General features: G+C 44.8%; 1 protein-coding gene across 6 annotated transcripts in view; it reads left to right on the forward strand.

Annotated features, from left to right (window-relative positions):
• Window positions 1-25,181, forward strand: part of sox6 (SRY-box transcription factor 6) — a 173,709-nt gene that overhangs the window by 105,399 nt on the left and 43,129 nt on the right. For 4 of the 6 annotated variants that reach the window (XM_080760745.1, XM_080760748.1, XM_080760747.1 and 1 more), the window contains 2 exons: window positions 14,618-14,741; window positions 21,282-21,361. In XM_080760745.1, the coding sequence (XP_080616871.1) occupies window positions 14,618-14,741; window positions 21,282-21,361 (204 nt within the window). The remainder of the gene's footprint in view (window positions 1-14,617; window positions 14,742-21,281; window positions 21,362-25,181) is intronic. The other 2 variants (XM_080760746.1, XM_080760749.1) reach the window with 1 other exon arrangement.

Genomic DNA, 25,181 nt, shown 5'->3' on the forward strand with positions numbered 1-25,181 from the left:
ATTAGTACTGTAAACAAGCTTCCAGCTTTGTATGTCACAGACTTTTAGCAAAGTGGTAAAGCAGCGTTGGGGGATTGAGTTACCCTGCTGTTAGTGTGCAGAACAGCTGGCTTTACTGGGGTTCCTACTGGCCTTCAAAGACCTTCTGGTTTGGCTCCAGGGTACGAGCCACCCCATATAGACATCCCATATTGATGATGTAACTGATCACATCAGTGGCCACTGTTAACAGGACTGTCAGAGTCCAAACAATAAAACCACAGGGACTGTAACTGGAGAGTCTTGCTGGCACGCTATATGTGTACTTTCTTTTCGTTCTTGTTTAGTTTTTTTGCATAATGTTGGGTGGGAATAGTAGTTAGAGAGGTTTGTAACAATGCAACAAACTGCATTTTTTCAGTTTTCAGTCACCCATCTCTCTTTTCATCCTTTCTCATCAGAGAGAGAGAGAGAGAGAGAGAGAGAGAGAGAGAGAGAGAGATATTGAGTATTTGTCCTTCTGGATTACAATGTCACTTGTTTTAAGATAACAGATGTTTTGATTACAGCATTCAGGGCTTATCAAAAGTTAAAGCTCAAGGCTATATGAGGCATTTCCTCTGCTTGTAAAGTAAAGTTTTTGCTTTTTTGGGATATCATACCGAGATTAACTCCCATTTCAGAGGAGGGATTCTTAACCCTATACGGGAGTTACAGTATATGATAGACAGCAAAAATAAAACAAACATATTAACATAGAATGGTTTTTGATAGGTAAGAAGTAATTCATCTTTCAGCATAGGGCAACATTTAAAAAAAATAACACTGGATCTATGGTATTTTGTTGGTTTTATTCATCCTTTGCATCAATGAGCATTTGAATGGTCCCCTCATAGACTATCACAGCCACTTTACCCTATATCCTTTCAGCATTACAACATCAATGATCACCTGTAGTCTTCCTGTAGGCCAGCTGGCTGATCCTTTCAGATATATATTTTCTAATTAACATGGGAATTAAAAGCAGGGTTTCATATGTTAGCAATCGATAAAACAAGTTTGTAAAATATGGGTACTGTAAGTCCTACAGCATAGGTAGACTAAAACAAACGTATGTTGCTGCTAAACCAACTCGGTCAAGACCTGGCTATTTTTTGCTGTGCTCTGATGGAGTGCAGAGCTCCATAAAACTAGATTAACGTTGTATTGTCTATAGCCCCTCCTGCCCTCAGAAGCCTCTCATAGAGATCAAGGCTGGGTGGAAATTCTTGCGTTTGCACGAGGCAAAGTGCATCCCGCGCATGAGGATGGTACCAGTTGATACATTCCTGAAGGATGGCTCTGGCACGACACGAGCCATGGTTTGGCACGCACGCACGCACGCACGCGCACACACACACACACACACACACACACACACACACACACACACACACACATACATATATACACACACACACACACGCACACACAGGTATGCAGATCATTTTGTGCTCACACACTCAGTTAGCGTACACACACGTGAATGCACGCGTGGGCGCACACACACACACACACACACACACACACACACACACACACACACACACACACATCAAGAGAATAAATATCGGCTGAAAGGTCAGGCTGAACTTTATCTTCACACAGCGGTCGGAGAAAGGAGCTCCCCAGATGAAACAAGGAGGCTTTTAATCAGAATACTTTTGTTGGGTAAATGTAAATGTCTGTAACAGGTGGATGCTGATACAATATCAATGTATTATTTACTGTTTAATAACCAAGGCAGACATTTGTAATGACTGTTGCTCTAACCTTAAAAAAGAAACATCTCCAGATGCAACAATGAAGAGAAAGACAATGCCAGGACATCTGCTATAGTGTTATTAGGTTGATCTGGTTGGCACACGACACGTATAGCTTCCTAGGGACTGTGAATAATAAATAGCCTAATATGATTCAATAGTTAAAACCATCAGATCCAGGTTGAATGTGATTTAAGCCAGTTTCCTTTGTGTGTGCGTGCACAATTGTGTCTTCATGCACATACTGTAGGTGTGGGTCACTTAAAAGAGAACCGGAGAAAAAGTTAAAAGGGAAAGGCCACTATTTTATTGCCAGCGCAAACTTCAAAGTAAAGGTGTTTGTCTCATGTGGCTTTAACGGTGTGAAGTTAACAGTGAGGGACGTGTATGGGTTAAATAATATGAAGTGACCACAGTGCACAGATTAAAGATCATTTTTAAATATCCCTCTGCTCTACTAAGCCTAGATGTACGATCTTTGCACCCTCCCCCACAGCAAAATGTAACCTTGGATTGGACAGACAAACAACAGTATAGTCTACTCTACAGAATGACAGATGTGTGAACTAGCCACGAGCTCCATTTTTATTAGAGTATAAGAGTTAAATTGAAACTCTGAATTTCTCTCTGTAGCCCGCATGGGGCCACTGTAAAGAAAGCTCTCCTTTTGATCTACACATCTCAAAATGTCTTTTCCTCTTGGGTTTGTACACACAATGGCATGCTCTGTTGAAATGATCTCCCTCGTCTTTTCCTATTTGGTGCCAGTTATAATATTGCTCTAGTTGTACGAAAAGATCGAGTAGACTATTACTGTAGTGTCTTAATATTTGACAAAACTTTGCTTCTGTTATCTATTTATTTTATCCAGACGCACAATATTTCTTGTCTTAATGGACAGGGATTGTATTTTTGAGTTATTATTATTAAGTGAGTGGGGGGGGGGGGGGAGGTATGAGCCCATAGTAACAGCTTGTTGTTAATGATTCATGGACTCACGGTTCAAGTGGCCATTCTTGTTTAGAGTGTAAATGCCACTCTTCCTTATGTCCTGTAGTTTATTGCCATTGTAATATGTCAGACACAATAATCTAATGTTCACTTGCTACACACACAGATGCAGTAATTATTTGTGTGTATCCAAATATTGTGTTGCAAGTAGGCTATAATATGGGTTTGTCTTTGGCATCCAAATGAGCAGCAATTTAAGCCAGTGATTTTGTTTGGTTGCCAAGTTAGCGAGGCATGGCACACAAGTAACCACATAATGGTAAATAATTTAACATTAAACTTTAAATAAACAAAGCTCTCTGGTAATTGCAGTAAGATAATGATGCTAATTTGTGTATTCTCGGTTGCTTTTGTTGTCTCCATGGCACAAAATTATTTCCTCAGCAAGAGACTTATTAATGCACTGGCAGAAAGCACAAAAAATTGACATTGTTAGAGAAAATGTGTAAGTTCCCCAATTAACACCGCTAGAACATAACCGCATGATAATAAGAGGATAATAGAGTAAGGAATGATTGTGTGTGCGCGAGTGTGTGCGTGAGTGTGTGTGTCTGTGTGCGTGCGTGCGCCCGTGGTGCGTGCCCCTACACATGCCTCGGTGTGAGTGTTCTGGTTTTCCCTTGTGTTGAAGAGCACTGCGTTGGTCTGCTAGCAGGATTATGGGACGGCATTAACAACTCAGTCAGATGGGCTTGGCTCCCGCCCAGGCGAACGCAGTCCAACTGGTTCATCCTCCATTTAAGGAGACTGTTAGCTGATGAAGATGTGCACATGCGAGACTGAAGATAAAAGAAAGCGGTGACCCGTCTCATTAGCCCCTGTGATTTAATATATTGACACTTGGATACAAATAATTCCATTTAGTGGCCTCTGATGGTGGGGAGGGAGGGATCAATTTAATTAGTTATGAAATGTGACTTCTTGTCAGGAACCAGAGGAAATGCTGACGTTAAATAAAGTCGTGTTCAATTTAAACAATAAAGCTATCGGGCCACTGTTAAAACTTAATGATCCACAAAAATGGCTTAATAGATACAACCTCAGCAATGGTGCTGATAGTTTGGAAATTAAGCTAAGTGGATGAACGGCTGGTACGGTAATGTCGCTGGCCTGTTAAAACAAATTCGTGCTTTAGCAATATAAACAGTGGGAATTGTCTGGGTGGTTTGGGTCTGTGGGTTTTGTCAGATTATGTCTTCAGTGCATGGTTAGAGGAGACCTGTAACTTAGTCTTTCCCCAGGGTGAAATGCACCGTCCGTTTACCTAACGCACGCTGTGTAGATTTAGGTTAGTACTGTATACACAGACAGGCTTGTTGAATTACTTTTCACTCAATACTGCAAACATCTCTAAATGCTTTTTTGTGAGAACAATAAAAACAATGTCTGTCCTAATCTAATAATAGCAAAGAACAACAACTTAATCTAAGATTCAATATTAAAATGTTTACTGTATGTACAAGGTATAATGCAAGTAGGGTAGGCCTACTAAATAGTAAAAAGTAATAAGCTTAGAACATTGAAGTAAACCTAATGATAATAGTGTGTAAAAATATATAGACATTGCCTTGGTGTATTTAATAGACTAGTATACAATAAAACAATGTCTGTTCCAGTGAGGAAAGAATGGAGAGAATATATATATCTGTTGCTGTTGTTAATTTAGATCTATTGTTGTTGTTAAATTAGCAGCATGGCTCAATTGCCTTTCTATTTATACACCCCGGCAGTTTAAATAGTCCCAATGAGCAGGCTCCTTCTGAGAGAGGCTGCTACTACAGTGCATGAACAACTGATGTCACACCTGAGGAGGACTTTAAATTAGTTACCTGAGGGGGTTTTAAACAAGCCCTGGGACTAAGTAATGTATTCCACAAACCTGCAGCCTCCAAGCAGTTATCACCACTGATAACAGTAATCAAACACATCCTTGTAGTGCATGTTCATCATCAGACATCAGAGAAATTGCACTCGCTTTCTGATAATCTGATCAGCCTGATAACTTAACATGAGTACTTTACACAAATGTCACTGATACCAACATGAGCCAAATGGAATCTATGATGAATAAAGTATGTCCCTCTTCCTTCTGAATATCATTACAAAGCACCTGTTCAGAGCTCTATCAGTCTCCAGAAGCCTTCCTGGGATGAAGGCAGAGGGCTTACACTTAACATCCATTGTACACCGACCCTCGAAAAGGAAAATATCAGTTGACGGAGAACACATCCTCTAGTGTGATGTTGACTTAGTTTCCTCTCCCTCCCTGCGCGGCCTGTGTTTTCCCTGCTAATGTTGAGCAAACTGTTTTGTCTTTGCGTTGGCTTTGCGCAGCCATCGTCCTCCGCAGTGGGCACGCTCACAGGGGCGAAGGAGCTGCATTAATGGGATCTACTGTGTGCGGGCAGCCGGCAGGGAGAAAGGGGGCCCGTGTTTTCTTAGGGCTGGGGTGGCAAAGCAAAGCATTCAGCCCATGGCCGACGCAAAAAAGACCCTTTTTGTTTTCGGGCGGAGGAGAGTCCAAGCATTCCCCAAACGGAACACAATGAATGGGCCATTCTGTGCTGCGTGGTTTTTCATAGATACTAAATTGTAGATTTTATTTTTGTTTGTTTCTTTTTCTTTTTCATAATTATTCCTGCCTGCCGTCGGGCATGCACATGACATTCGAGTGTATTTTAAAGTCTCAACACACTCGTGTCTGTAATAAAGTGGCCCCTCATAACAATCCTGCTTTCTGCTGAGAATGGGCTCTGTTGTTCTCTCTGGCCCCAGCCAGCAGCTGGGAGCCACCAGTGAAGACAGAGCGGCAGTCTATCAGCTCAGGACAGGAAAGAGGGGAAGTCCAGCCGGACAATACCATTATTAGATTAGGGGTGGTCTTCTGTCTCACTATCAGACACACTGCATTCTCTCATTAACTTCCTCTAGACTCCCCACACCGCCTTAAAAATAGAGGCACTCTTGTGACTAAATGCTGCAGAATGCATACCTACATAAATTACAGTGTAGGCTCACAAGTGAATTATGTAAATATTCATTCATGTCATATTTTCATATTTGGCAGTACTTATATTAGGTGTTTTATGAATAAAATTTGATCAAATACAAAACAGTCTAAAAGAGAAGAAGGAGAAAGACACTGCATTTGTTTCTTTCATAGCCTAAGAAGAAGGACTGTGCTGTTAGTGTTGAGTGTTTGATATTCCATAGCGGTTACACCCGTAGAATTCCCAATGCTTCACATGCTTAAATCCCTCCATTTACCCCTTCCCCCTACCCTGTTCACGTTGGATGGCTGCAGCAGGCGATCTGACTACCCTATGTCAAAAGTTCTTTAGATCCACACTCACCCCCCTGGAATGAGGGTCCGAGGCATTTCACTTATTCCCATTTCCATAGAGCAAGGATGTATATGTGGGCTAACGATGGTGGCCCCAGACTCACTGGTGGGTTTGTTTATGTCTGTTCTCTTCTGTCCCGTCATTACACATGCTGTTTGAGGGAGTCCCCGTGGATTTGGCCAGTTTACTGCAAACCTTTTTTAATTTTATGGTGAGCCCATGCCAGATTATTCCTTCTTTTTTTCATGCCCTCCATCCCCCATCCTAAACAAAATAGAAAATACAGTAGAGGCCACATTCTTTAAACACAATGTTCTGTGTGTGTGTGTGTGTGTGTGTGTGTGTGTGTGTGTGTGTGTGTGTGTGTGTGTGTGTGTGTGTGTGTGTGTGTGTGAGTGTGAGAGAGAGAGTGCGTGCGACGTGCGAGCATGTGTGCGCGTGTATGTGCACGTGTGTGTGTGTGTGTGCGTGGGCATTCACTGGATGACGGAGGTGGGGGGGACTGCCCTGCTTTTAGACTGCAGCTGACTTAATATAGAAATGGCCGTTTTCCAAGGGAGCTTGTTTTGCTGTGTAAGTAATTAGTGGAACAAGAAGTCATCTATTGGTTATTCCCTCTATATGGCCTGACCTCACCCAAGTGTCTTGTTTTCCTTCACCTTATGTCAAACGCCACAGGCAGGACTGAAACGCAGGCATGCAACAGAGTGTATTGTTCATGTATGAGAACACCTACAGTGAACACGTTACAGAAGACGAATAATGCAGCCCTTTGCCTCCAGATGTTAATCTATTACTTGAGAAGGGGTTGGCCCTCTTTAGTCGAGGGAAGGAAGTCAAGGAAAAGGTTGTGTAGGTATGGTCAGGACAAGGACCCTTTGTTGCCGTCCTGAACCTCTAGCGAATTGTGCCCCTGTTTTATTGCGCTCACTTCCAGAGCAGAGAAGCAGGAGACAATGTGCTTTATTCAAGTGAGGATATGAAGACCTGACTTTCATTCCACACAGAAGGCTGGAAGATCAAAGTCCATCACAAACCTATCGATCTATTTTTCTGATTGACAGTCAGACACAGACCAAACTCATGGTAGAATTTGTGATCACAGTGTTACATTGATGTGTATGTATGTGCACGTGCTGGGGTTTGGCAGAGACCGTGAGCTGCAGAAGGTGCATTGTGTATTCGCACACAAAAACAAATTATAGTGTAATGAGTAAAGTTGTTGTGTCTGCTTTGTAGTATTTCTGTGTAACTCTGTGAATTATAGGCTAATGAGTGAAGTTGTTGTGTCTTCTTTGTAATGCATCTGTGTAACTCTCTTGTTTTTATAGTTAGCTGTAGCATTGCAGGGTTCATGTGACATGTGACTACATGATCAATTCAAAGGGAAGTACAGTAGGAGGAAAGGCTTATTCATACTTTGACAAGTGCCACTCAAAAGGACGTTTTTGTCCAGCTGTGTGCGTTGAGACACTTAGCCGTAGCGTAACCACTTCAGCCCTATTACATTTATTTTTCTTTTCCCCCCCAAAAATAACAGATCCAATCTGGCAATCTCACAAGGCGTCACAAATTCTGAGATTGTCAATCTGCTATTTTAATTGAGAATGAAAATGGTCGGAAAGATATCTTTTTAATTTTAACGTTATTTTTTTATTTGGTTTTTAAAATGTTTGAACATTCTTGCCTATAATAATGACATGCCCAAAAGTGGCGTGCATGTTCCTCAGTAACGTCTACAATAGTTTCACTTTTTAACGCAGTGTATTCAGGAAGTTATTGTAACACACACACACACACACACACACACACACACACACACACACACACACACACACACACTCTCCCGGCTGGTGTCAGTTCTACTGCAGCGTGTGCTGCTGTTGGGATGGAGCCAGCGCTGCTGCCAGCTTCCTCCAGATCACTTTACCTTCAAATGGATCACCAAAGGTGCAGCGGTTGAGCAAGTACAGCCCTCTGATTTTTGTAGTAAAAGTAGCAATGTTACAGTAATACGCTCTTTGTTACCAGCAAAGGACACGTATTAAAGTCCAATGATAAAGTACAAAAGTACTGGATACATTAAGTACTTATGCAGACCATCCCATTTCAAACTTTTGTGAAAATGTGCAATTATTTTACGAATAGCAGATCTCCATCGCAACATGGTTTGAGCTTGTAGCTTGTCTTTTCTGAAAATTAGGGTTAACTATCTAAATCTACAAAGTATGGTGTGAACGGCTTATCCAAGGTATAAATTAGTAATCTAAATAGCCTGAGATGCAGTGGAGTAGAGTAGACTAAAGTAAAAGTACCTAAGAATTGTACTTAAGAACATTACTTGAGTAAATGTACTTAGTTATTTTCCACCACTGCAAACTGATTTCCACTCCTCACTATATGGAGAGAAGGAGGGAGCTATGTGTGAACCAGTAACAGCTGGAGCCCATATCCTCCACGGGTGGATGTGGTACCATCTCCTATGGCTGATCTGTGGCTCTGGTGTCATCACAAGTTAAATATATTTTGAATATGTTAATAGGTTAATGCAGATTTCTGCACCCAATAACAACTTCAAATGTACTGAGGAAGGTCTTTTGTCTCACCCGTTCTTGTATTGTTACAAATTAGGTTGTTGGACTTAGTTGACCGGGGTTCCCCCGGTACTCTATACTCTGTCTGCTCCCTTTTTTCTCACTAGTACACTAAATCGCCCCAGAGGGTTCATGTGGTTAAAGCCAACTATACTGTGATACGTTGTGAGCTTATAGATTTGCTATAAAAATAAAAGATTTATCTTGTATGGTGGTCCCTCGCACAAATCATTTTCGTTTGGCAGTCCACAGCAAGATACACATTCATTTGGGGGTCCTTGACATGGAACATGTTGAGAACCACTGCTCTAATGCCCTGTACAAGTGTAGTGTACATCTCCATTTGAGAACCACTGCTCTAATGCCCTGTACAAGTGTAGTGTACATCTCCATTTGAGAACCACTGCTCTAATGCCCTGTACAAGTGTAGTGTACATCTCCATTTGAGAACCACTGCTCTAATGCCCTGTACAAGTGTAGTGTACATCTCCATGGAACATGTTGAGAACCACTGCTCTAATGCCCTGTACAAGTGTAGTGTACATCTCCATGTTGAGAACCACTGCTCTAATGCCCTGTACAAGTGTAGTGTACATCTCCATGTTGAGAACCACTGCTCTAATGCCCTGTACAAGTGTAGTGTACATCTCCATGTTGAGAACCACTGCTCTAATGCCCTGTACAAGTGTAGTGTACATCTCCATGTTGAGAACCACTGCTCTAATGCCCTGTACAAGTGTAGTGTACATCTCCATGTTGAGAACCACTGCTCTAATGCCCTGTACAAGTGTAGTGTACATCTCCATGTTGAGAACCACTGCTCTAATGCCCTGTACAAGTGTAGTGTACATCTCCATGTTGAGAACCACTGCTCTAATGCCCTGTACAAGTGTAGTGTACATCTCCATGTTGAGAACCACTGCTCTAATGCCCTGTACAAGTGTAGTGTACATCTAGTGTACATCTAGTGTAGTGTACATCTCCATTTGCACTCACACTGTTATGGAGTCACCGTGTCTGAAGTGGGGTTCTTATACTATAGTGTAGACATATGGACAGACACGCACGCATGCACACACACACGCACACACACACACACACACACACACACGCACGCACGCATGCACACACACACACACACACACACACACACACACACACACACACACAATCTGTCCCTCCGTTGTACACAGATTGATACTGCGCCCGGACCCCACTTGAAAGAACTGTGATAAAAAAATATATATCTTAAATTGATTTACAAAAGAAAAAAAACATTTTGGAAAGACAGACAGAGTATTTTTTAAAGATTAAAGGCAGACCTTAATAGTTCTGTACTACACCATCAGATTATTATCATTAGTATTCCACTTGCAGTGTGTAGGTTGGTTTTATTCCTCATACACATTGCAAAATTAATTTATAACTCTGGGAGCATACAAATATAACCAAATTCACCCTTTTTGTTACTTTACTTGTTACTCGCACTTCATCATGCCACAAATAGCTAAATCAGTCTATCTACAAGCTCACATGTTGTGAATTGCGATGTCACATGCTTGTACATCTTGCTAGTTTCACAATTTTTTATTGTGGCTAGCTGTTAGCATGAACCCCAGTTCCCAGTGCCACCATACCCGTTGTCCCCCCCCCGACACTCGCTACACATTAGAACAAGCACACACTGTTTACGTTTCGTCAAAAGCTTTTACATGGCGGCAGCGTCGCGGTACAAAGGCACAAATTAAATCCAAAATGTGGATGGCAGAAGATACACCAAGGAAAGCGATCCTGGAGTCCGATTTATGGAGATTTGAAAATCCTCCTTTCAACTGCTTTGCACTGTGATTAGCCTCAAACATTATATAGATGGAGTATAGTTGGGGTACATACGGACCTGGGATATGACGCCACCTAGCGTCGACGTCTGGATATATACGTACCAGGGAAAAAAAGAGTTTTAAAGTCTTTGACATTTTTGGAATGTTTGCCTATATTGACATGCTCACGCCAGGGTTAATGCGGTGAAATGAAACACTGATAATTTGTCCAGTGTATAACTGCGTCTCCTTGAGAGGGAACAGACTGCGCTGTAGCTGGCCTGCTACAGCCTTCATCAGGTCATCTGAATTGATGATACATGTTGCAACGTGGCTGAGCTTCTCCCCTGGAAACCTCTGTTGGTGTGTGTGCTGGCAGCGCCCGTCTGACTGATCACTACAGATGCTCCTCTTCAAGTATTCCGAGTCCGATCCTTACCACCGGGTCTGCAGGGACAAACAATAGCACCTGTTCCTCATAAGACACCCCGTTCATGTATCTTTAATGAAGCCTGCGGGCAGATGGCGTGAGATGGCATTATCCAGTACTTAGCGGTCGCTAAGACAAAGGGATGGCGGTACCAGGGAAACAATGCTGCCGTATTTATGAGGAGAGGGGACGGTGCGGCCCTTCGCAGCACCCCCCACCCCCCGCTCACATCTGCTCCACTTCATTCTCAGGCTCCTCAAGATCATCTTGGCAATAGAAATATTCTGGGCACTGGGCCCACACATAGATGAACTTGAGGCTAACTCTCATAGGGGGGCCGGGGGCGGGTGTTATCACAAAGGGTGGTATGGAACACACACGTGCATACATGAGCGCACGCGCACAAACACGCACGCATGCACTTACGCACGCACACACACGTCCCACACCTCCACAGGGAGTGCAGTACTCAGTGTCGAGTCGGTCGGACCCACGGTTGTCCAGAACCGCCAGAAAAGGCCTCTGCCCGGGCCAGACTCCATATTTGGGCATGGCTGACAAAGAACTCCATATATGGGCATAAAAGGGGAGACACAGCTGACATCACTTCTGACAACACTGCATAGTTCCATATTTGGGCATGCCTAGCCTCGGTACCGTGCTTTCATTTTTGTTGGTGCAAAAATTGAAAGCCTGGAGGAACGCATTGGCCGCTCTGGTCTAAGAGTGGGAGTCAACCCTTCCGGGTGGGCGTCGCTCCAAATTATGTGACGTAGCGCTGCACTAGGGGGGAGAGGAGGGGCCGGGGGTGACGGACAGATCGATGAGATCCAATCAGGGCGTGCGCAAATCTCAGCCGCGACCCGCCCCTCTAGACCAGAAACCTAACACGTTAGCTCAGGCTAGGGCATGCCTGACAAAGAACTCCATATATGGCCATAAAAGGGGACACAGCTGACATCACGATGACCAGACAATAAAAGGGACACCATAATAACTGGGTGGCCATGCATTTCCAACTTGCATCGTTCCAATTAGTCCCGTGCTCCACAGGCACCGCTCTAGTGATAAAGAAGAGAAGCCTCACAGTATTTCTACTCTTGAAACCACTGTTTACCTGGATGAGGCTTAATTGTTTTCTGGTTGCATTTGCATTTATATAAAGAATATTATTGAACATCAACCACATTTTCACCCACAAAGTTGATGGGTTGAGACTTGACTAGATTAAACCCGGTAGGGATCCCTATTTTGGACAAATGTTACAACATTTTTAAGATTTATAATAAAAGACGAAAAATATATTATTTTTTACAACTTTTCAAAAATTGCTAAAACTAGTCCTTATACCGGTTCGATTATGAACATCACCCACACACACACGCACGTGTGCGTCCGTGCTTACGTGTTGTTATTTTTGTTATTTGTCATTATGACAAACTATTGTATATAGGACTTAATTGGTTAAGATTCTATTCACTTCCTAAAGAGAGAAGCAAGGAGAAAAATGGGAATTCGACATTGGTGAAAATTAAAAAAAGATAGCTTACCTCTTTACTTCCTAAAGATTACGACAGCTTCAATATTTGGATACTGGAGACTGGAAACTTTTAATATATAAAGTATACAGTACATGACATTGCAGTGCATGCAGTTGTAGAATAAGCCTTGTGAAGGCATTGGGGGCTTCAGGGAGGGTAAGTGCAGTGCTTTCAGCAACAGACTTCATCTGGTTTTATAGTCCAAATGCACAGACACAGAGTAAGGCTGCGCTCCCCAGTGTATCACTCCGCCTGTCACTGGCTCTACCTCATGTTGTGACATTAATTATCGTGTTTTTCCATATGTTCTATACATGCAAGGCCCAAATCCATCTTCCATCCACTCAGCCTGGAAACCTGGAACACAATATCCTATTCTATAAAAAAGATTTGTATTTATTTATTTATTTAAGGTCATTTCTCGAAGTCTCCAAGGCCATTTGCCATTCTGTGGCGACAGCACTTTTTTTTTTTTTTTACAGGAACACATTCAAAAGAATTACATACTTTTCCATTCTTCTATAATGTACTTTCTACTCTTGCACTTCTGTAAAAGCTCGCTAGACACAAAATGGCTCTATTTATTTAGTTTTTAGTCTAGCTCTGCACCTCTGGACAGATCAATAAAGTGGTTTTAAGTAGGTCTAGCTTGCTAGGTTTGAGAGAAACTGGGCCTGACAACGCCAGTCAAGGGCAAACAGGGGGAGCAGCGCCGTGGAGATCATAAGCAGACCTCAGCTAACATGGGGGAGAAGTCGTTGCTCTGAGCAGGTTGATTTCATGCCCCAATGCAGCGGCAGTAATTGCACCCAGACCCATTTTATTGCAAGTTGATTTTAAAGAGGAATGAATGGAGAAACATTCTGTAAAGTGTTTATTTTGGGGGGTGACCTTTATTAACCTATTTTCCAGGCAGGTTCCCCTGAGGTGGCCTGGCTCAGTGCTAGATTAACCCTCGCAGCCCCGCGCTAGCTAGGCTGCTCCCCATCATAGAGTGCCAGGAAGCAGAGGGTGACAGTAAGATTGGACCCCCCCCCCCCCCCACACACACACACACACACACACACACACACACTCACTATACATCTGACACCCATCCCCTGGCTCTGTCTCACACACAATCACATTCAGAACTCATGCATTTGCTTCTGTTAGTTGGTCTTAATATCCACAATAGATAACATTGCAGGTGCAATGGTGAAGGTTAAAACTGCATCAGATAACCAGAGAGAGAGACAGTGAGAGAGAGATACAGAGAGAGAGAGAGAGAGAGGATACAGAGAGAGAGAGAGAGAGAGAGAGACCTCAGACATTAAAATGAAATATCACAAGTAGCAAGCACTTTTAGGCCTGCCTCCCTTTTATTCCCCAGCTGAAAACAGTTGTAGTAAATTACTGAATTGCAATGCACAGGCTTTTATCGTCTGTATAAATGTTCATCCAAGATTATGGGACGAAATGCTATATATCTGAGCTGCAGTCTTCCCCTTGTCTGTTATGTTAATGTGTGTACAGGCATGTGTGTGTGTGACTGTGACTGTGTGTGTGTGCGCGCGACTGTGCGTGTCTGTGCGAGTGCGCACGCCTGCGTGCGCATTGGACCGGGCATCTGTGAAAAGCGTCAGATAACTCTCTGGTTGACATGCTGTGTCTACTGCAGCAGTGGCGTTGTTTGTGTGTTCTCATACTGCTGTCAGTCATCATCAGTCTTACTCCGTTCAGCGCGTCACCTCTCTACAGAGCGCTTAACGTTACACGCGGCCTCCTCCTCCTCCTCCGCCGCCTCCTCCTCGCAATCCTGCGTGTCATTCCCCCTCTGACTGATAGTGGAACAATGGGCGTGTGTCGGGGCTCTTTGATGTGCCGAGGTGAAATTGTGGCTTGGATTAAGAGCAGCCGCGTCGGCTCGGCCAGGTATTGTGTGAGCGCACGAGGGCCGTCATTGCCGGAGAGCCCCCTGTCAGCACGCATTAAGACCAGCTGTGATCTGGTCGCCCCCACCCCTGCCCACCCACCCACTGCGTGGGCTCCGTGGCTCTATGTCTCCGTGGCTGTGCTCGGGCCATTCTCTGATCTCCCTCTCCTTCTCTGTTCAGCAGGTCCAGGGTCACATGCCTCCGCTCATGATCCCCATTTTTCCACACGACCAACGCAGTCTGGCAGCAGCGGCCGCCGCCCAGCAAGGCTTTCTCTTCCCACCGGGAATGTCTTACAAGCCAGGTAATGACCCCCCAGCCCCCACCCCCCTTCTCTCTCTATATACCCTTTATAAAGTGAATTTATACCGTGTCCACCCACCACGTTGATATATTTTCAAGTGAAAAACTAACTGCGTTGATGTTTTTGTTGTCCGACATGGTCGGTCAACAAAGTATAAATCAGCCTTTAACCACATAAGTCCTATTTCAACAATAGCTAAAATAGACGATATACCACTTCATACGGTGAGCTTTTAGATCTGCTATTTCTGCTACTTTTTGGAGGGAAAAAAAGAAGAGAAGAAAATCATTTGTGCCCACAAAATGCACAAAATAGGCACACTGGGTTGAAAGTTGTTAATTTAAAATGTAATCATATAAATGTTAAATCATATGACGGTTTCCTTTGGGGGGTGGTAGAGGTTAATGTGAAGTAGTGTATGTAATACTGCAGGGTTCATTATTGGTAGCATCATGCAGAGACTCAGTCTTTGGGCCTGTGCAGAGGCTCAGTCTTTGGGCCTGTGCAGAGACTCAGTCGTTGGGCCTGTGCAGAGACTCAGTCGTTGGGCCTGTGCAGAGACTCAGTCGTTGGGCCTGTGCAGAGACTCAGTCGTTGGGCCTGTGCAGAGACTCAGTCGTTGGGCCTGTGCAGAGACTCAGTCGTTGGGCCTGTGCAGAGACTCAGTCTTTGGGCCTGTGCAGAGGCTCAGTCTTTGGGCCTGTGCAGAGGCTCAGTCTTTGGGCCTGTGCAGAGTCTCAGTCGTTGGGCCTGTGCAGAGACTCAGTCGTTGGGCCTGTGCAGAGACTCAGTCTTTGGGCCTGTGCAGAGGCTCAGTCTTTGGGCCTGTGCAGAGACTCAGTCGTTGGGCCTGTGCAGAGACTCAGTCGTTGGGCCTGTGCAGAGACTCAGTCTTTGGGCCTGTGCAGAGACTCAGTCTTTGGGCCTGTGCAGAGGCTCAGTCTTTGGGCCTGTGCAGAGGCTCAGTCTTTGGGCCTGTGCAGAGACTCAGTCTTTGGGCCTGTGCAGAGACTCAGTCTTTGGGCCTGTGCAGAGACTCAGTCTTTGGGCCTGTGCAGAGACTCAGTCGTTGGGCCTGTGCAGAGACTCAGTCTTTGGGCCTGTGCAGAGGCTCAGTCGTTGGGCCTGTGCAGAGGCTCAGTCTTTGGGCCTGTGCAGAGACTCAGTCTTTGGGCCTGTGCAGAGACTCAGTCGTTGGGCCTGTGCAGAGGCTCAGTCTTTGGGCCTGTGCAGAGGCTCAGTCGTTGGGCCTGTGCAGAGGCTCAGTCTTTGGGCCTGTGCAGAGACTCAGTCTTTGGGCCTGTGCAGAGACTCAGTCTTTGGGCCTGTGCAGAGGCTCAGTCGTTGGGCCTGTGCAGAGGCTCAGTCTTTGGGCCTGTGCCTTGGATTGCTCAAGTCCAAGGCAGTGTTCAAGTGGAACAATAGATATGGGGGGAATGTAAACATGTCTTCAACATGAAAGTGTTTTGTAACAGGAGTGTTCTGGCTGTAATCACTACTGGTGAGAGAGCTGCAGTGACATACATAGTAAAAACCCCAAGCCCCCACATGGGACAATTTCCTACATGAAAACAACAATGATAATTGGCGTTATTTTGCCGTCAGTTCCTCTCTCATGTATTTTGTCTTTATATTTAAATTATCACATAACAGTGGGATTAGATGTTGAAAGAATGTGATGAGGAAGGCTAGTTGCACGGTGCCTGTGGGGATGATGTCAGCGACAGACTTCTTTTTTTTTTTTATCCCACGATTTTGTAACCCATTTTTCACCCCTGTGTCAATCATCTAATGTGATCCTGGGCTCTACACACCCTCCTCCAACCTAGTCCCCTGCATATATGGGGGACAAGGGGAGAGCAACAGACTTGAACTCATGCTTCCTTCATGCCTGAGTGTCCAAGTTGCTCCGTTACACCTGACAGGGGGGAGTTTCCCTGGTTGGACGTAGCGCGTGGAAGGAACACGTTATTCCAACCAGTTCCTTTCCCCTTGCCCCGGCTGGCCAGGGGGAGGCAGTTTAGTGACCAGGATTACTGCATGTTTTTGTGAGGGTACCTACCCCAGCGACAGACTAATGGTGAAGGTGTAAATGCTGCTGCTGCATGCCTCCCTCCTTTCTGCTTTTGACACAAAGAGTGACGCTCCATTATGCAAGTCCAAACAAAACAAACAACAAACAAACAAACAAACAAACAAACATATTGGTATGACATCAGCTGAGTCACTGACACTGTAAATACCAGGCAGGTAATATCATTCAACTCGTCCTCTCTTATACAGTAACAACATAATAATAGCCCTGTTTGATGGTGTTGTGCGACTACGATGGTGTAGTTGCACAAAATAGCAAGTGTTCACATCACACAGTAATGATCCAGATTAATATCAAAACCAGATAAATATCAAACGTGTTTGAAAAAGCCTATGGCTATGAGCAAATCGGGATCTTTGAACCCCTCACAATAGACTATAATCTTACCCGATATTCACTCCCAATCAAGCCCCCCGATTGTCAGGAGGGGTGTTCCCTATCCCAAATATCCCTGATTATGTTGTTGTGTGAGCTCACCTTAATGGAAATTAGAAATGTACCACCATATGCTACTGTTATTAAAGATTGAAAGAAATCCATGGCTTGGATTGCCCTGGCCTCTACTCTACAGGTATATAGCCTGGCCTGGCCCCGGACGTATAGCCATTCCCTTGGACTGCATATTCACCTTTGAATCAAACGGAGTAGAAATTGCACATGTAAGGAGTTTTCTCATTTTTGCTTCCATCGGACAAGAGTTGATAGAAAGAAAGCAAGGGAGTAAGATGATCCTGTTATAAAAACAGCAGTAGAACATAGGAGGGTGAATGCAGGGAAGGCAGCAGGTGAGTTGCAGGACATTAAAGGGTGTGGTAGTGCAGTTAATGAATTAACTATAAAACCACAGGATGAAAAAGAAAGTCAGCTCCTTTGGAACTATGGAGCCATGACAGCATAAACAAAGTGCCTGAGGGGAGAGTCTTTTGCCAGTGTGTTTCTCACATAGGTTTGACACGGGGAAATGTTTTAGTTCAAATAACAGGAGCTATTATGGCTAGGGGTCGTGTGTACGCTTCCTGCATAATGCATGAGTCTGAGTAGAAAATAAGAGAGGGGGGCCCCAGAATGGCTCTTTTAGTCCAGGGGTTCCCAAACATTTCCATGCCAAGGACCCCCAAATGGCTGTAGTCTCTGGCTGCAGCCCCTCTATTGCAAATTGGCTTTAAAAAAATAAGAAGAACAAATTAAGAAGCATATACATATATATATACATCACATAATGTGAATTGAAAAAAAGTATATACTTTCCTGTCCAATTGGCCTGTCTGGTACCCTTTGCACGCCCCTCCTGGGGTCCACAGCCCCGACACTGAAAACCACTGAAAACCAAAAAAAAGAAAAAACACAATATATCCAGATAAGACAATGTTCACACCACCTGCAGGGTGGGTAGGACACAGCCGCGTCCTTCTGTCCACAAAACAAGTGGCCAAGCATTCACGTCCAAGCTAAGGCACACTAATCTGATGTCATCATTATGAGACGACTCCCAGGGGCCGGGCGCTCATGACCCCGGCCCTGCGGAGCTGACATAGCAACAGACTCATTCCAGCGCCATAGTGATAAGTCATCACCCCATGCACTGGCTGTGCTCAATGGCCCGGTGTTGCACGGTGGAGAGGCACACCCGTAGACACACCGAGTCATCCTTTAAACAAATAGACGTGGGCACAACTTCCCCGTCCCCCTGCTCTGTTTAAACGGACGTGCTGGCGTTCGGTCTGATGTGCCACTAATGGAGCCCCGGCGTGGAATGACTCTGTGGTCATGATGATGAGGCCCGGTCTGCCTCATAGACATCCTGCTGCAGGGACTGCTCACTGAGTCCATGGTTCTACGGCGACGCCATAGTTCACTGCCTCGCCAAAGTCCTTCTGCATGCATGTAGGGATAATGCAAAAACATATGGGGGCTTTTTTTGTTCTCTCTCAAGTTCATGATTATTCTGCTGTTTGTGAAAATGTGTTTCACATGGGAGGCGGCCTTTTTTTCCGACAGCATTCTAGCCGACGGGGCAACGATCCGATCCGCAGCGGGGGGACATTCGCTGCGATGCGAAAAAGCGCTGGTCCGACATGCGCTGCTCCCGTGCTTGCGGTTAGGGTTAGGTTAGGATTGAGGTTTCGGATCAATATGCTGTCGGAAAAAAGACCTGCACCCGTTTCACATGGCAAGATATTTTATACTGTAGTAACAAAGTAATTTTGACCACTTTCAACCATGTTATTATTATTATTATATTTATTTATAAAAAATGATAAAATGCGCAAAAGGTAATAAATCAAATAATGTTAAAAAAATAAAAGAAAGCGGATCTACTGTATGAGCTCACAGTCGCGTTGATCATCTATTTTCACACAACATCATTATATGCCTAAGTATAGTAGCTTTAACGGTCCTTACACACCGGGAGTTCAACAAATGAATAAACATAATGACCACAGTATTTTATCTGTACTCTTTATCACAACTCATAATAAATATTATGTTGATATGATTGTAATCTGCTGATAAAAGTCTAATATAGCCTAATATGCCAGCTCCCCGCAGGCCTATGACGGATAATTTGGCCCGTTGATACCCAGCCATGGTGTCATGGTGCTTGTATATCCCGGGCGGAGGGGTCGGCCATGAGAGCAGAGTGTCCCACATAGTGGGCACCGCTTCAAACCCTTTCCCCGGTGATGATTCCCAGGGTACTGGAAACTGGTGGGGCCTTCACGGTGCCATCAGACTTTGTGTCCTCAAGACCCCTTCCCCCCAGGCAGTGTTGGTGTACTCACTTAGCACATGACCCTTCTAGATTTCACATGACATCCAAAGACGTCCAACAATTTTTTTCCCCTGCCCATCGTACATCACAGAGTGTGGACAAAGCGAGGTGGACAGATGGACAGAGAGACTTTACAGACAGACCTTACAGACAGAGAGGAGAGAGAGAGAATGAGAGGAGAAACTGATAGTGTAAAAAAGACGAGGAAATAACCACCCTCATAGCAGACCCTCCCATCCCACCCAGTACAATTTGAAATCACTTCTCCTGTGTGATTTTATTCGCCCCTGCCCCTAAATGGGGATTGAATTTCCATGGGCTGTATCACAATGTGCTGCGCTGTACGAGATTGCAAAGTGAGGCGAGCAAGGGAGGGCAAAGTGAAAGAGAAGGTATATACATTTACCTTCATGTCTGTGGCTTAATGGCTCCATATGTTTGTGAGGAGAAGTGACAGGCAGAAGTGGGGTCTGAACTAAGGCCAACCCCCCCCCACCCCCCGCTTTCTACACACATGCTTCAATCCAACCTCCCCCTTGCGAGTGCTCAGTGCTGTGCTGGCCTGTCTCACTGGGGCTGTTCTGTCTGTCTCAACACACTAGGTTGAGTGTGCGAAAGCTTCTGGTGCTCAGTTACACACTCAGCACCCCTCTGGATATCAATCATACAGACACATTTTTTTATTTATTTTTATATATATATCCCTGTCCGTCAAACTCGCTGATTGCTGATGGCAGGCTAACAGCACAGTAACGGTAATAAAATAGAGCTGCTATTTAGAGAGCTGTGTCTGTGTCTGTGTCTGTGATATGTGAGATAAGAATGTGTTTTTTTCTTTCTTTTCCCCCGTGTTTTTGTAACTGCACACTTGTTCTAACCAGTTCCCCTACAAGTGTTCTCACTCTGCTGCCAAAGCTATCAGTGTGAAACAAACAATGTGGTGTCAGACAATAGCAAGACAAGTCTACATCTGTATGGTGAGCTTGAGAGAACACGCTGCTTCCTCTGGATAAATGCTAAAACCTGGGAAGATATTCAAAACACATTTTGCAGACGCTTACAGTACATACACGTACGCACACATACATACATACATGCACGCACGCACGCACGCACGCACGCACGCACGCACGCACGCACGCACGCACGCACGCACGCACGCACGCACGCACGCAGTAGTAAGTAGGTGTACACAGACAGTCAGACACACGCGCGTGCCGTACCCGTACACACACACACACACACTCGCACACACACACACACACACGCACACACACACGCACGCACACACGCACACGCCAGTGCTAATTCAACTGTGAGAGTCTGAAAATGGACTGGAATGGACCCGTGAGGGTCAGTTTTCCACTCTCAGAGTGAAATGCATCCTGAGGATTTGGGTCCTGGGTACAGTGCAGGTGAATGAAGCAGGGTACGGTGCACGTTCCTCACTAATCCCTCTCCAGTCAGACCAGCTGAGCCTTTTGTTGATGCAGATGTTTGGGCTGTGAGCCGAGGGCTCCACGCAACGTGCCACATCACTGCCGCAGAGCAACACTTCCAGGGCTATACTGTAGGAGCTGTGTTGGCACTTGCCTAGCCGCCATGGGCCCGCTCATTGTCTCAACCTGTATTCATTGTTCTCTCTCTCTCTCTCTCTCTCTCTCGCTGACAGGTGATAACTACCCAGTGCAGTTCATTCCATCCACAATGGCAGCTGCAGCAGCGTCAGGACTCAGCCCCCTCCAGCTCCAGGTATGTGCTACGACAAAGAATGGTCGGGACGCCCGCCAAGCCCTGGGCACAAAGAGTGGCTAAGCAGCTGTATGCTAAGTAATGAGCTGCACACTAAATAATCCTGGAACCCCCAGCTCACACAAGCTTATCACCTTACATATGTAATTTAGCCTGTTTTATAGAGGATTTAGCCCCCCCCCCCCCCCCGCTCTGCCAGACAGAGGAGTGTGGATGATAATAGTTATTAGAGGGAATGAGAATCATTCCAGTTGCCTTAATCGCATCATAGTGACTGGATCATGAGACAATTCACTGTGCATACTGTATAGTGTGTACAGTAGCCTACATTCCTTGCACAAGGAATGACGTTATAATTGCTCTCATGTGCAGTACACTCTACACCAGTGGTTTATCCATGTAGTCTGTTGTTTCGTCTCCTTGAAGAAGACAAATACAGGTGAAGAAGGAATGGACATGGGGGAAGGGGGGAACTACGGAATCTGGGACATTTCAATTCCACGTTTAAAGGTGTGCGATGTGTGTTCTGTAAGAATCCGAGGGGGGTTGACTCAGTATGTGTTGAACCAGAGAAAACGCTGGGACAGGCTCCAAGCCCTGCAGGCTCCTCCAGGAGGATTCTCACACAGCATTTACAGAGGCTGAACCCAGGTCAGGGGCTAACCCCGGGCCATATTGTTTATTATAGATAATTATCTGCGTTCAATCCTCAAAGTCATTACGATTATAATTGCTGCCATTATCAAGACCTCTCTAAACCCTGAGCATGCTCTTTGTTTCAAAATTGATGATATGTATTCCCCTGGTTACTTTCTCTGACTTCTATTTACATAACAAACACACACAAGTGGCTAGGGGAAGCAGAATCCTCTTAACAGCCACACTAATGCTATTACCACTAACAGTACTGCCTGTTTTGGAAATTAGCCAGTGAGATGACAGCGTCGTTTGGAACTGTCAGTCTAAAACTGATCTATATTTGAAAATGGCGGATCGATCACAAGTTTTGAGTACAGATATTAGTGCAAATAAAAACAGGGGTGAAAAAAATAATGCATATACTGTATAGGCCGGGCATCACTCACTGGCTGCTTTGTCACCTGTAGTGATTGAAGTTGTTCACATCGATTAGATGTTATGTTCACTGACACTCAGAGGTACAGATTAGATGTTATGTTCACTGACACTCAGAGGTACAGATTAGATGTGATGTTCACTGACACTCAGAGGTACAGATTAGATGTTATGTTCACTGACACTCAGAGGTACAGATTAGATGTTATGTTCACTGACACTCAGAGGTACAGATTAGATGTTATGTTCACTGACACTCAGAGGTACAGATTAGATGTTATGTTCACTGACACTCAGAGGTACAGATTAGATGTTATGTTCACTGACACTCAGAGGTACAGATTAGATGTTATGTTCACTGACACTCAGAGGTACAGATTAGATGTTATGTTCACTGACACTGCAATAAGCTGCATGAGAGAGGTGGAAGCGGACGGGAACGTCTCTTCTCGCTGATACATGTGCACAATTTGTCCTTCAGAGTTTATCACTATCAGCGTTAATGAGCCTTGGCAAGTTCTAACAATGCTTGCAGCTGCATCTGGAGAGCTGCGCTTTATCACGCAGTCATGGGAAGGACTATCAGAGGTGTGGAAGGTGTGTCAAGTCTGCTCATGTTTAGGGAGGGTGTGTGTGTGTGTGTGTGTGTGTGTGTGTGTGTGTGTGCGAGTGTGTGCGTGCGTGCGTGCGTGTGTGCGTACGTTTCAAGATGTAAGGTGCATAAGTGATTATGTGTACAGTCGGTTTCTGTTTGTATGTGTTTGCATTTCTGTGTGTTTTACAGACAGCCATTAGGAGAGAGTGATGGTTTTGGAGTTGATGTGACTGTGTCTATTTATAGTGGTGTGTGAGGTCAAAGGGGATAGTCGTATATCTGAAGATTGGGGTGAAGCTCTGCAGTCATTAATTCTGATAATATATCTAACCCTGGGAATGGGCAAAAACAGAGCCTCCAAGACCATGACTTGGCTGACCTTTGCAGAACACAGTAAACAAAAAGAGGTGCATTTCCCATTAATTGAAGTCTGTCGGCCTGTCATATATTCCGCCTGCTGGCTGCTATTTACCCTGCACAGAGACTCCCCTTAAAACAGCAAGGCTAGTCAAACATGCCCTTTTCTCCATAGCTGGGATCAACAATCCATGTGACTGCCGCCACTTCCTCTACAAAGCATTGGGAGCCTGGTATGATTAAAAACATCATATCAAGCCAGGCATGGAATTGATTAAGTTAGAATCGGCTCCTCCCTTTTTGTGGTGATAATGGCGACCCTGCCTATCCTTACCTCAGGCCTGCAGTAGAACTACGAAACAGATTGGCTGAAAAGAAATGTGTGTGTGTGTGTGTGTGTGTGTGTGTGTGTGTGTGTGTGTGTGTGTGTGTGTGTGTGTGTGTGTGTGTGTGTGTGTGTGTGTGTGTGTGTGTGTGTGTGTGTGTGTGTGTGTGTGTGTGTGTGTGTGCGCGCGAACGCGTGCGCCGTGTTGTGCGTGCATGTAACAAAGGTCTCATCAGGACAAAAGGGAGCAGACAAAAAGTGCTCTGGTAATACTGTAAACAAGGGAAACAGAACTACAAATACGAGTCATGTAATTTGTGGCGAGAGGAGATTTGGAGACTCTTTGTCTGGCACTGTGGTATACTCAGATGCACCAGCAGTCACGTTCAGCATGTGTCGTCAGCCCGCACGTGATGAAAAACATGCGACTTCGGCCTCAGAAACAAATAATTTATGATCATATCATTTTATAGTTTTAAGTGATAGCACTCTAAGAACATAATAAAACCAATGAAAAACCATCGGCTGCCTGTGAAGAAAAGTAAACAATTTAAAAGATTGTTTGGGCTTTTATAATTTATTCAAACATTTGAACACAGCCTCTGATGTGTGTGGAGAATCATCGTCGTCATAATCATCATCATCACTAATGGTCACATTTCTGAGTTTGGTTTTCATGCATCATCAAGAAAGAACAAGTATAGGGTCACACGCATTAACCCTTTAAACTTTCTTAGTTCAGCCAAACCCACTTCTCATGTCTCTCTCTCTCTCTCTCTCTCTCTCTCTCACACACACACACACACACACACACACACACACACACACACACACACACACACACACACACACACACACACACACACACACACCCTGGTGCATTGGCTCAGCCCCCCTAATTAAAATATCTCTCCCTGTCAGGCTCTTGGCAAGGTATAATTTTCACCAATTTACTCAGTTTAGATTGTGAAATATATGAACCTTAAAAATTGTCTTATTGGAGGAATTAATTCCCACAATGCAGCAGAGGTAATGTGATCAGCCATCCAGTCAGCGAGGCTAGCCGCTCCGTCAGTCTTAATGTTGGCCACGCAGGCTCCTCACAATCTCCTCTGTCATAACAGTCTGGGATCCTTTTTCTGCCATCTCCATCCAAGAGAGTAAAACCCCACCAAGGTAACAAAGGTTTAGGGCTGATGGATGTAAATGAATCCTGCTGGCTGCGTTTGAGTGTTGGAGACTATAATTTGCTTGTCAATACAGGGCGGTGGTGTGACTCTGGTGGCTGGCAGCGTGCGAGTGGCTGTCACCAGGCATTGCCGTTCCACGGGGCAATTTCAGTCAATGTTTCCTTGACAGATTGGCCCTCGTCTTCAACTCACAGGAGAGAAGGCGTGTAAACTATCCCTGCGACGGCGTGCCCCTCTTCATTACGACCCACACGGGTTGGGATGAGCTCCGGACCTGCA

Source organism: Protomyctophum bolini (genome assembly GCF_963924005.1).
Source record: "Protomyctophum bolini genome assembly, chromosome: 1".
Classification (NCBI taxonomy): Eukaryota; Metazoa; Chordata; class Actinopteri; order Myctophiformes; family Myctophidae; genus Protomyctophum; species Protomyctophum bolini.